Consider the following 13,199-nt stretch of genomic DNA (forward strand, 5'->3'; position numbering starts at 1 on the left):
CTATACAAAAGGGAAAATTCATTTGGACTCTCTTCTAACAACACCAGAAGGAGGCATAAAAGCATAAACGCTCAAGAAGAATGAAAGAGCTCGGAGCAGACTCCTAAAAGGACATTACGCAGCAATAACAAATAAATACAGTCAAATAGCACCACAGATGAAACCATTTAACACCTATAAGTTTTAAACCTCAAGCAGTTAAAGTGAGGCTCTAGGGGCCTTTTTATACTGATCCATCTGTCTCATTGTCTGTGCATCACCATGATGTGGAAATGCCTTGGGCACGCAGTCAGCGGGTTCCAAAGCTGTCTGTGGAAAGTAATACTGTGGTACCACTTCACCCCCAGCTGAGAAAAAACTGCCAAAACCACAGCAGCCTTAGATAGGAGGGATGTAAAAGAGCCTGTGATATTCAGCTAGAGGTTTAGTAATATGGGTGAATGGGGTAGAGGTCATACCTAAAAAGAGGGGCTTGTGGGAGGGGAGGGGGGTCAAGGCTATAACACTCAGCCGAAAGTTTGGGTTGAGGTGGGGGGCCCATACTGCAGTACTAAAATAAAAATGGCTCATCATGATCAAGAAAAACTGTAGCTTTCTATGGAAAGTTATACTGTGGTACAACTTTATCCCCGCTAGTAAAAACTGCCCAAACCACAGACAGCTTTAGGCAGGAGGGTGAATCAGATGTAAAAGTGCCTTTTAGGCAGACATTTGGTGCTATGGGGGTGGGTTGTGGGGGCCATATCTGAGTCATCAATAATAGTGGCGTGTCATTCATGAATGATTTGATCTTTTTAGTGAATGAAAGGAACTGACTCACCTCCATGTAAGGATTCGTTCCTTTGATTCAGCTCTCAGTAAGTTGTGAACTTGCCATTCGCTGAAGCTGTAGCTACTCCTAACAGCTTCCACCATTGGGCTCTGCAGAAGCCATTAGCCAACGACAGCATTGATCCGCATGAGCAGGGCGTGCCCTCCGAGCCTCTTCCGTCATTGTGACCAAAAGCAACAGTTCCTGAACTGAACGCGGAGGTGGAACGACTCCAGGAAGGAACCGGGTCCGGGAAGGAAGTGGGTCCACAATGAGTTCTGCACTTGTTGCCGCTCTACCACTCTCCCTCCCCCTAATGTCTTCGCATTGCAATGACAAACACTTGCCAGAGTCAAACTAAAAGCAATTGGCTTACAGCAGTCTAAATAAAATGTGAATGAGAGTATGTTTTCAGAATGCATTACCCAATGGATTCTGTACCAATAAAGCTCCTACGCTCCCTCTTCCTAATGTCTCCATATTACAGTGACAGACACAGCTTGAGTGAAATTTAAAGCAATTGGTTCACAGCATAGCCCAGCTCTGTGATATAATGTAGCCTAAATAAAACACGAACGAAAGGGTATATTTTCAGTACACATTTCTAAACAGATTCTGTACCATTAAAGCAAAATATTTAATATAAATTGCCAGACACTGCAAAATAATGTGCTCTTCTCATAAAATAGTCTATTAGATTATATTGTCATAATGAACCCTTTGTTCTTTTGCAAATGATTTTGTAACTTGCGGCAACTATTTGTGAGTAAATCCTACATTAGTGAATTGCACAAAAACAGGCCCAGATAAATTTTTTTTTAAATGCAGGTTAAATGTTGCAAAAACATCTGAAGAGCATAGTAATGGTGTACTGTTAATTGACTTATTTCTGAGCAGTCCTTCACAGAACCAGGTCGAGAATGAGCCTGCATGACTTTGCATGATTTGGGATCTCTCTTCAGCCACCTACAGTTTTCAGTCACTGCACAAGTCTCTTTCTCATTCGTGAACAACGAGAGTGTGAAGGTGGAACCAGTCACTGCATGATTCCCTTTCTCTTTCACTAGGAACTGGAGTCAGTGAACAAGTCACATGACTCTTGTTCTCGGTTGCGGGAGTCTGAAGGAGAGCCATGAAGGAACCAGTCAATGACAAGTGACAAGTCCTTTTACGGAACTGAATCAAGTGATTTGTGTCCCTGAAAGGAACCATAATGCCCACCACAGAGATATTGGGGAGTTTCGGCCTATAACATTCAGCTGAAAGTTTTGGTTGTGGTGGGCAGGACCTTAAACAAATGGAATATACTGAAATAAAATGCATTGTCCTGATCAAGTAAGACAATGCAGAACTTCGCAAACGTGCAAACATACAAAATGATTGCTGCATTGCTGCTTTCAGTCATGGCAGTAAGTGCCTTCCCATCAGGGTGGTGTTGTAACGTTCAGCAGGAGGTTATTGGGTTTGAGGGCATAAGGTGGTATTGGACAGTACCACAACCATGTGAGAGTCAGGATGGACAGGGTGGTTAGGTCTATTACAGCTGGAAATTTGGGGCATGGTGTGCCGCAGGGGGTGTTGGGGGGTAACAGAGCCATATTAAGGGGGGGGGGCGGTTGGGGGGTGCAAGCCTGCTTCTGATTTTGCGGTTGCACCTCTCATGTGCCCCATGCTCAGAAGCTGTGGAGGAATGTGCTCCCCGGCTTTAATGGGAGTCATTAGCATGCACAGACACAAGCCACGTTTAATTGCACCTTTCATTTCTGACGCCAATAAACTGCCTTAACGGTTACAGCTGGGATTCGGTGGACCCCACTTTCTTTTTCCCCTGTCGTTTACATTTTTATACAGATGTTTTCACAACTTGTCGCTAGCTTGTTTCGTGATTAATAAGTGCTTTCTCGCTCGGATTCCTCACCCCGTGGGAAAGGAATTTACACACAAGAGGAATACATGCTTCGGTTTTTCCTGACGTCAGATCTTTGTCTTGTCAGGTACTTTTAACTGCAGGAGGTACTGGTAGATGATTTACCATGGGAACTCTAGAGATGTGCAGATTTTGAAAGTTTCAAGTGGTCAACTTTAATGCTTCCAGCTTTTTTTTTTTTTTGAGAAACATTTTTTAAATCCAATCTTCCTCAACTGGAGCGTAAAATATCCTCTCAAGTAATCGATCCATAAAATAAGTAATGCTTTCAGTGTTTCAGTAAAACCAAGCCCAATCTTCCTAGACAGATCATATACTTTAAGTGGTAATCAGTAATCCTAATAGACTGCAATGTGTAGCAATCATATAAAAACCAGTGGGCTTATTAATCACAAGCCCCCAAAGTTTTATGCGGAACGTTGTAAATTTTTGATACTCAAGACTTGAAAGCAAAGGTGTTCCCCTGCTGGATTCTGCAAGCAGGTCACAGAACCTTTGGTAGAGACACCACGGTTTACCAGCTCATCACATCTGGACATTCATTTTCTGCCTCAGGCTACACACAAGGCTGCACTAGCCGCTAACAAGTCTTGCCAAAATAAACAAACTTTCAAAATGACAGAAGCCCACTGATGTATAGTGTCATGCAGCCTGAAAGAGTGGGAGGGGATTTAGATCGTCCCGTACTGATTTTGCTTCTCTGTTGTAGCTGATGTCTTATGACCCCCAAGGCATTGCAAACCTTGACTGAGAACTGAATGAAAACTCACATTAGTGTAAGTTACACAGCTAACCACACTTAAACTGAGCCAGTAGATTAAAGACTGCTGACATTAACAGCCACCAAGCTTCAACACATGCTAAATCAATCCAGACAGCGCAGACTGACTAATTCAACTTTTTAAATTTTAAAAAACAAATCTGAGACCGAGAACAGACTGAGATGAAATCTGTCCCACGACAGAAACAGGCTGGACATTGTAATGCATATGATGTCACCGCCAGATCTCAATGGGAACGGGACTGTTGTCATAGCGCCACCCAATCACAGGACCTGGTTTTAGGAGGGTTACAGAAAAGGGGGAGAACCTTCAGATGGTTCAGGCAGAACATCCAAAAGATGGAGGACATCTCTTAGAAGACATGCCAGGCCAGAGAGGACCAGCCTGGGAGGCATTAAAACCACGGGGCAAAGGGGGAATCTTGCGCTGCAGTCTCTTAGAGGCTGACTCTCAAGCCACATGCGAGTGCCCCAGTGTGGCTGAAGGTTCGAATTCCCCGCCATGGCACCTTCTGAGCTGTGATCCTTGCCCTACCTGTTACCCCCTACCCTCCTCCCTCTACCCTGTTCTTTCCTACAAATGACATGGACAAAGAACACTAAGCTGGATGGATGTTCGGGAAGTGAATTTTCACCGTACCAATGTCAGCGAAGGTGCAGCCATATGGTGTTCCAGAACCGTTCTTGCAGGTTCTCCTCACCATCAGCATTACACTAGCAAACGCTGGTAAATTTAACGTTTGGAGAGACCATAGTTACATTACATTACATTACATTACATTATAGGCATTTAGCAGACGCTCTTATCCAGAGCGACGTACAACAAGTGCATAGGTTTCATGATGTAGAGGCGCAAAAGAAACACTAGTGTGAAGTAAGGTTAGTATACGCTGTTGTAACGCCATTTAGACTACACAGGGGCAATGCTGGTTGTTGATCTGTAGCCAGATGACTCAGGCGAGACTGTGACTTCAGCATCATGAGATAGCAATGTAAAAAAAGAATGAGCCAAGCAAGACCAAGGTCTCAGAACCTCGGATGACTCAGTATTCCATTAAAGCCTTCATTTTCGGTACATTCTGATACCCATAAATACATCTTTCCACCTCTAAATTAGAAATGTAAGCACAGCCGGATTATCAACTGATTATTAACATCACAGCAGATTTCACACCCTGCTAAATATTTACACATCAGAGGAAAGTAATTGCTCTAAAGATGCCATGGGAACACAAGCCTGGTTAAAGAAAGAAACGACAGCCAGCATCAGGAGACTCAGGAGAGATATCTGAAGTTTTATTGGATTCGGTTTACCTCCGGCTTTGGCTATGGGCATGCTTGTGCAATAAATTTCTCACTCTAAATGCAAAATCCTTTTATTAATAAAACGAGCACATTTTGGGGTTCAACAATGCAGTAATTTTCAGCGATCTCCTGTGTTGTGTCTCAAACTGCAGTAATTCAGGGCAGACTGTCTTTCCAATCCAACAATTTTATGCATTGTGATAAAAGGGGAGAGACAGAGAGACACAGAGAGAGACAGACAGAGAGAGAGAGAGAGAGCAAAAGAGAGAGAGAGAGAGAGAGAGATGGTACCATGACTTAATTTTGAACTGGCTTCTGCAGAAGCACGCCACATGATAAGATCAGGCGGCTGGAAAACCGGCCAAAGGCTTTGACAAGATCTCTGGATGCAATTGACACCTAACTGGGGAGCAGAGGGGACAACACCCCGCTTTGCTTTCCAGACAGTTTGTCAAATGATTTCCCTTCAAATCCGCCCAACCCGGGGCACATGTCCACAGACCTTTGCCTTTTTTTCCCCTTCACGCTTTCTCACTCTGCAAACCTTGCCCTACCCTGAAGCCTGCTCTTCCATGGTTCTCACACGGATTCTGCCAGGGTGTCCCACGTGAGGCGGCCAAGCTCCCGTACATTTTAAATACTCCTTCGTAAAAAATTTGTAAAAGCCCTGAGACCAGACATTTATCTAAATCATTACTTCAATTACACAGCGGTGTCTACAATTCCATGCTATGCTGGACTTGTGTATCGCTGGATCACACACAAATGTCTCTTTCAATCAGTAAATCGACGACACACGGTATCCACAGTCCCACGCTGACAAACGGCATGTCAGGGTTGAAAATGAGCAAATGGTAGAAAAAGCTAAAATCCTAAATTGCTTTTTTGGAACAGGTCTATTCCACATTCAGAATGCCAAATTGTGATCATAGAGACATCCTACGGGCATTCTAGGACACAGTAAATTTTGTACCCTTCCAACATCTGCTTGTATACTCTTTCCCATTCACCATCTGAGCTGCAGTTACTGTGCTAGAGGACAGGGCAGCAGCCACAGCTGACCTGTAGATGCCTCATCCACCAGAGAGGGTGCTGTTGAGGCAGGGGACAGCCTACTGATTTGCTCAATCCCAAAACGACACTACCACAACTTTGATTTAGCTACATGTGTAATCTGCATGATCTTTTATGCATACTATTCCCTCAACAAAAAAACACTCTCAACCTATAAAACCGCAGTCAGAAGTAATGAATCAAATAAGCAAGTAAATAAACATATTACACTTGGCTCTTCAACACAAATTAACACACTCAACCAATCACCAGTTTACATTTAATTATGCTTTTTCCTAATTAAATTTTAGTTTTTGGACTACCTTATCTCCATCGATCGTTGTGGATCAACTATGGCATAAAAAACAGCCTAGACTCGATGTCTTGCTTCTAGGTAGTCGTTCATTTACTAATCCCACACAACGTGGAGTGACTCCAATTGCAATTCTACATTTGGCACGCTATTTATGCTTGTTCTCCTTCTTCTATTATTATTATTCATATGTTGAGGTTACCTCTACGACCTCACAGCTAACTTATATTTTTGCTAACTTACTGCGCAGTACATCCTCCATGCCAATGATGATAATCCTTGGTACCCTAATGCTATATTATCGATGTTTTAATATCTACTTACTAAAGAATGTGTCTAACTCTCTCTGCGCGTTCCACGTTACCACAAATTTCCTTTGGTTGGTGATAAAATTAATACCCAACCATCCAACCCAAGTCAAGATATGTGTTCTAACAAGTTATAACTTACACCTTTTAGCCAATATAGCATCCCAATTCTAATACTTTACGACTTGGGATGTCACAAGTTTGTTAATGATACAATTATTAATTCATACTTTCTAGTTTTTGAGGTATTTAATCCATCCATGAAGGATGCATTAGAATCACAGCCTTCTATGTGTAGTCCCATGCCCTAGAATGGACAAATAATTGATTATTCAAATGACATGTCAATGTTTACTGCACTCACATACAAAGAGCTTTGTCATTGAACTAAAAGTTTTTTCGCTTCACACAATTGCTAACTGTTTAAGCTAACTGATTGATCAACAAGCAACCTTGTTCATCGGATTTACACAGTGTATCATAAATTGCTATGCAATGACTATTAATCAGACATTTTATCACATGTTGTTAATGGCAGATGTAGCTGAATGTCAATGTACGTATTAATATACCCATGGCATTTAAGACCCCTCCCAGCCTTTTTTCAATTTATACAGCTGTATGTTTTTTACAGAAGCATTATTAAATATTACAGGACACACAAAAAACAATTAGAACCACACATACTAATTTGAAGCACTTAAACTCAAGACCTCTTATCATTTGCATCAATGTGGGAGAAAAAGTTTTTTTTTTATCATATATTATTTTTTTAAAGGATAATAAATTGTTATAAATGACGACTCACTTGATTGCAATATGTTTAATTATTACTTTTTATGACAGTGTTTTCCCTGCACTTTTATTATTCTTTGAGTGAGAGCATTTTTTGCAATTGTACAGGAAGTCACAAAATCCCAATCACCAAAAAGGCTTTTCATTTCCCACGATTCAACATTTTTAAATTAATCTACGTCAGCTCCTGAGATGTATAACGGTGAGGAAAAAGAACACGCAAATGGTCCTTACAATAAAGTAATGGAGTAGTAAAATAAGTATTACCTTTCTCCTTTTGTCAGTTTTCCATTAACGGAAATAGATCTTACATCTGTTTCCTGCATTACCGCGGCTGCGCTGGCGGCCATTTTCTGGCAGCGCTCTGAACAAGGTAATCTGTGCAGTGAAAACACATCAAAGCCACTCCCTGCAGACCTGCAGTTAATTGCCGAAGACGCACTGGACGCGCTCCTTTGGCGGGAGCGCCACAGATCACGCTTTTCTTTTTGGCGGTTCTGCGTCTCGTACCACCTCTAGCGTAGTGGTTAGGAAACTGGGCTCCTATCTCAGGGGTCTCCTAGGAATTCTGAGAGTCTCCAAAATTTATGACTCGGCTCCTCCGCTCCCAGAGATAATACAAAATCTATTTCAGGTTGCTCTCACTTCGGTTTTAGGGATATATCCTGAAAATAATATTCCTCTCCTCACCTTCTGTCCATCAGCACGCTTTTATTTTGAAATACCTCAATAGGGCTTTTGCTGGCTCAAAATGAGGCAGATGTGGTACTTCAATCGTGATAACGTGATCAAATTTACCACATCTTGTTAGTAATGTAAATAATATATATGTATTAATATTTTTATGGGCTTTTCAGCTTTATTGGAAAGGATAGTACAGAGACACAGGAAGAACGGGGGAAGAGAGAGAGGGAGAGACGTATGACAAGTGACGCGCAGTTGGACTCAAACCGCTGACGTCGTGGCTTGTAATGAGCATGTGGACAGTGCTCTACAGGCTACGCCACGTGACACTCCAGTGAATTATATTTTTTAGTGGCCAATAATGATCAGATGATAATAGTAGTCCATTCACCCTGCGACCTCTCTTTCTAAAACAAAATGGCTATTCTATGGGCCACATCTGCAAAGTTGACAGTGGTCGTGTTAACATGAAACATGTTTTTTACGCAAAAATAAAAAGACAAAATGCAGGAAAAAATGCACTGCGATCTGTAAATGCAGATATTTGTTTAAGGTTAAAATAGGCAATGTCCCAGACCTGAACCACAACAAAATAATCATATTTATTTGAGCCAATTGTCTTTCGGTGTCTGATTGTGTTGTTTCTTGATCATAATGTTCGGCTACACAGCACTTGGAAGCATTTCTCCTAGGGTTTTCAATATTCGTTTGTATTCAAAAATTCATTTTGATCAGAATGGCAAAACATTATTTGTATCTTATTTTATCCCGCTAATCGTGCTGTCTCCACCCTGCTTCTGTTACACGTGTCTATTTAAAAGGAACATCAGTTTTCACCAACATTCACAGGACAAGATTTTTTCATACTGTACATTGGATGTTTTGGTCAGTAACCTGTTTCCTTGAAAATTCTCAGGGATCAGGTCAGTAGGTTTTCAAATGTCACCAGCACCTTGGACAGTTAAATTGTTTCAAATTCGTATTTGATCCAGGTGTGATCCACAAGCTTGGATTTACAAATGGCCCACCAGGCCAAACTGAAAGGTCGCCAAGGTACCATATTACGCGGTAATGTTCAGAGGAGACGGAGGTCTCTGGGTCTCATGTAACTTCTTTGTGGAGGCTGAAATTTAGTTGATCTGGATGGACCAAGAGCAAGAAACCTTGCACAGGAGGTAGGGTTAAACCCAGGCCTTCTGTCCCAGTAACCGGAGAAACAGCCAGCCCTTCCCCTTGTGAAAACACAGGTAGAGCCCAAGATGTCCCCACGATAAACCCTCTGTCTCCTATTATTAACCTAACGAGGTGGAGCCCGGCTGGGGAAAGAGAGCAGATAACCCATCAAAACGGTGCGGTGCGCCAGACGAGCTCTGCTGCCACTTGAACTCGGTTTAACCGTAGGTTCATGGCAGGTTTTTTCACCAGGTCCTGTTTGCATTTGCCCAGGTGGCCAAGATTAAGCAAAGCCACTCCCGGGCCAATTGCCTGGTTACCCGTACAACACGGTTTCAGGATCCAGAAGAGGAGTAAAATAATTACTTTTAATTCGCAATTGGTCACTATAAACAAAACGCCTTACCTTCTGACCAACTTCACCCTTCTGGCCATCATCTCCCATGTCACCCTGTGAGAGAGAATATTTTCATTTTAACATTCCATAAGTCTGATCACCTCGTCAAACAGTGAAGTGAAGCACTCAACACCCCTATATGCCCTTCACCAAGTGTGGAATGTGTAGTTTAAACAAACCCCACACAAACGACACCAAGATGGCCTCCAGACCAAATAGGATGTCCCCTACTTGTCCAAAAGGTGTTTATAATTGTTCATAATTTTTTAAACATTATATCTGATCCATTGAAACATTGATTATTTAGCAGTCTATTTCATCCACAGGTACTTATAAAACAAAGTACATTGAGTGAATTCTTATATGCCAGACAGTATAAGCACTTCAGACAGTTACAACTGTTCTTTTTTTGTGTGTGTCAACCCGGTCAAAAAGCTTACTGCTTTTGGTTGCCTGGCAACAGGTATGAGTTCTAAAGTAGGTTTATCACGGCTTTCCAAAAGCCTACTTCTCATAAACAATTTTAAGAAAATAAAGGTAAGGCAGGCATGTGCTGGGTTAGTATTTCGACAGGAGACCTCATGGGAAAACTAAGTTTCTGATGGAAGAGGTGAGTGTGGGCCAGCGAGGACACTCATCCTTTTGGGGGCCAATTGGCCATAACAAGGAGACAGGGATGTAGAAGGTGTCGTCTGTAAAGTCAGGTCCTGACTCACTGTGGTCATTCAAGATCCCATGGCACTTTTCAAAAGAAGCAGGGGTGTTAACCCTGGTGTCCAGACCAAAGTCCCACAAAAAACCATCTCTCACCATTTAGCAAACTAGACACCTCCCCATTGAAAACTGGGTCTGGAATTCACGGTGCCTTGCATTCCTACCCATTTTGATTCCCCAGGTCGTCACCGTGACAGAGAACTGGGTTCTCAGTTGCCCTGGCTGGATAAATAAAGTTAAAATATAAAAATAATATAATATCAGATAACCTTTATTTCTCCTCCTGTGCTGTCTGAACTCTAAGCTTATTGCTTTGAAGAGATTGCCTCTGTTACACAGCTGATTTCCCAGCTGAGAGAAACAGCATTAAGCTGGATGAGAGGCGGGGAGCGAGAAAGGGAGGGTGGCTCCAAATGGTTCCGGAAGGTTGTGCAGGGATTGATCTCGCAACCAGAAGTAGCAAAGCAGAAGTTTGATCTTCTTAAGCGGGGGGGGGACCTTACCTTTTCACCTCGCTCTCCAATTTCGCCCTGTTGAGAAAGAAAGCAAAGGTGAGTTACACAGCAAGCTGCTGCAGAAAGGGCGGGGGGGGGGGGGCTTGATCCTATCTGCGGGTGAAAAAAATCACATTAAGCGAAAACGGGTGTCGGGCGTTTTGGGTTCTCTTTCTCCCCCCTTAGACGACCCCTTGGGATTCTGCTCCTAAGCTGTTCTTAAACACCATTTTTAGAAAATCAGTTTTGTTTTTATTAAAAAAAAGAAGCTCTTCAGAAATCCGGACAGCGTGTTTTACTCCGGCCCAGGCGATGCGCGGGGAAAGTCATGGCGGGGTTAGAGGCCGATTACGCTGTTATTAAACAAGGCCGGAACATGGCACCGGAGCATCATTAAACACTGGGAAACACGTCAGGTTCACAGTGCTGCCTCTTAATGGAAAACAACGCATGGCTACGCATGTTTTAATGCACATAATATCCACACCACGGCTCGGAAATGAATTCATTTCCCTTCTGAAAACCGTGCCAGAGTGAGACATTTGCCTGTCAGCATACGATGTCTCGCATTGGAATTGTTGGCAAAAAATCGCCTCATAACTGACAGATGGATTGTGTGCGTTTGTTCTTTTTTGGGGGGGGTTACACTCTCTTTGTAAGGGTGGAGCTGAATTCCTGAGGAAAAAAAACCACGAACGGGGTCACGGATGTTCACGACTGACAATCAAACAATCGAATGTCTTTGATGGCTCGACAAAAAATGCAATAAGAACAGTAAAATGTAAAAGGCGATTCAAGAGATGAAAAAATAAAAAAGCGAGTGAGTCAGAAATGGAATGTCATGGGGTTTTTGAGAGGTGAAAAAACTCATTTGGCCATGACAACGTGGCACAAACCTTGGAGCCAGGGAGGCCATCTACTCCTGGCAAACGGTGGCCAATCAGCAGTCTCCATAAAAATATTATATATATATATATATATATATATATATATATATATATATGGGATCTCAAAAGTACTAAGTATCACCTGTGATCACCTTTCTAAGTGGAAAGCCTCCACTTGGTAATCTTGCTAAATTGTTATATATATTTTTTTTGCAAAGGACCAAAAAATCCTTAACATTTGCATTTAGTGCAAAAGCCATCGTCATTTCTGCAGGTTTGTGAAGCCTTGGTCTCCTGCTGCTTGAACTCCCAGTAACACCAAGGCAATCCTCACAACACCACAAAGGCACGTGCCTGTCAGAACTGCCTCTAAAAAGCCTGCACCACCCCAGCCATGAGGCACAAACATCGGCACAAAAAAAGAAAAGTAAGAAATCAACGAGAAGCAAGGCTAGCTCATAATCTGCAGATATTCCACATGAAGGTTCATCCTTCAGCAAAGTTTGCCCTGATCCCCAGACAGCCTGTATGGCTCATAAATGTGTGTATCAATATTCCAGAGGGGAAACGTTCCCAGATGGCGTAATCTTAAGTAGCAGGTCACGAAACAGCATAGCATGATGTAATGGAGCTGCAAGTAATGCAACAGCAGGTAATATAGCATGATGTAATGCAGCTGCAAGTAATGCAACAGCAGGTAATATAGCATGATGTAATGCAGCTGCAAGTAATGCAACAGCAGGTAATATAGCATGATGTAATGTAGCTGCAAGTAATGCAACAGCAGGTAATATAGCATGATGTAATGCAGCTGCAAGTAATGCAACAGCAGGTAATATAGCATGATGTAATGCAGCTGCAAGTAATGCAACAGCAGGTAATATATCATGATGTAATGTAGCTGCAAGTAATGCAACAGCAGGTAATATAGCATGGTGTAATGCAGCTGCAAGTAATGCAACGACAGGTAATATAGCATAATGTAATGCAGCTGCAAGTAATGCAACAGCAGGTAATATAGCATGGTGTAATGCAGCTGCAAGTAATGCAACGACAGGTAATATAGCATAATGTAATGCAGCTGCAAGTAATGCAACAGCAGGTAATATAGCATATTGTAATGCAGCTGCACATAAAGTAACGACAGGTAATATAGCATGATGTAATGCAGCTGCAAGTAATGCAACAGCAGGTAATACATTATCCTTATCCTGAGCAGGGTCAATGGAGAAGCTGGAGCCTATCCCAGCGTGCATTGGGCGACAGGCAGGAATACATGCTGGACAGGCCGCCAATCAATCTGGCAGGGCCTACCTGTATGTCTTTGGACTGTGGGAAGGAGTACCCGGAGGAAACCCACGCAGACACAGGGAGAACATTCAAACTCCACCCAGAAAGGCCCAGACCGGATTCAACCCAGGACTTCCTTGCTGTGAGGCAACAGTGCTACCTACTGCACCACCATGCCGCCCCGCAGGTAATACAGCATCATGAAATGCGGCTGCAGGTAACATGAATGCAGGTAATGCGGCCGCATGTGATGCGCTATGGCTTTTT

General features: G+C 42.7%; 1 protein-coding gene across 1 annotated transcript in view; it reads right to left on the reverse strand.

Moving 5' to 3' along the window:
- The window catches only part of LOC135259488 (collagen alpha-1(XXV) chain), a 200,417-nt gene that overhangs the window by 34,011 nt on the left and 153,207 nt on the right, over window positions 1-13,199 (reverse strand). Inside the window, exons 12-13 of the mRNA XM_064343959.1 lie at window positions 10,765-10,791; window positions 9,557-9,601 (exon numbers count right to left, since the gene is read on the reverse strand). Coding sequence (XP_064200029.1) covers window positions 9,557-9,601; window positions 10,765-10,791 — 72 coding nt within the window. The remainder of the gene's footprint in view (window positions 1-9,556; window positions 9,602-10,764; window positions 10,792-13,199) is intronic.

Source organism: Anguilla rostrata, chromosome 7 (genome assembly GCF_018555375.3).
Source record: "Anguilla rostrata isolate EN2019 chromosome 7, ASM1855537v3, whole genome shotgun sequence".
In the NCBI taxonomy this organism is placed as follows: Eukaryota; Metazoa; Chordata; class Actinopteri; order Anguilliformes; family Anguillidae; genus Anguilla; species Anguilla rostrata.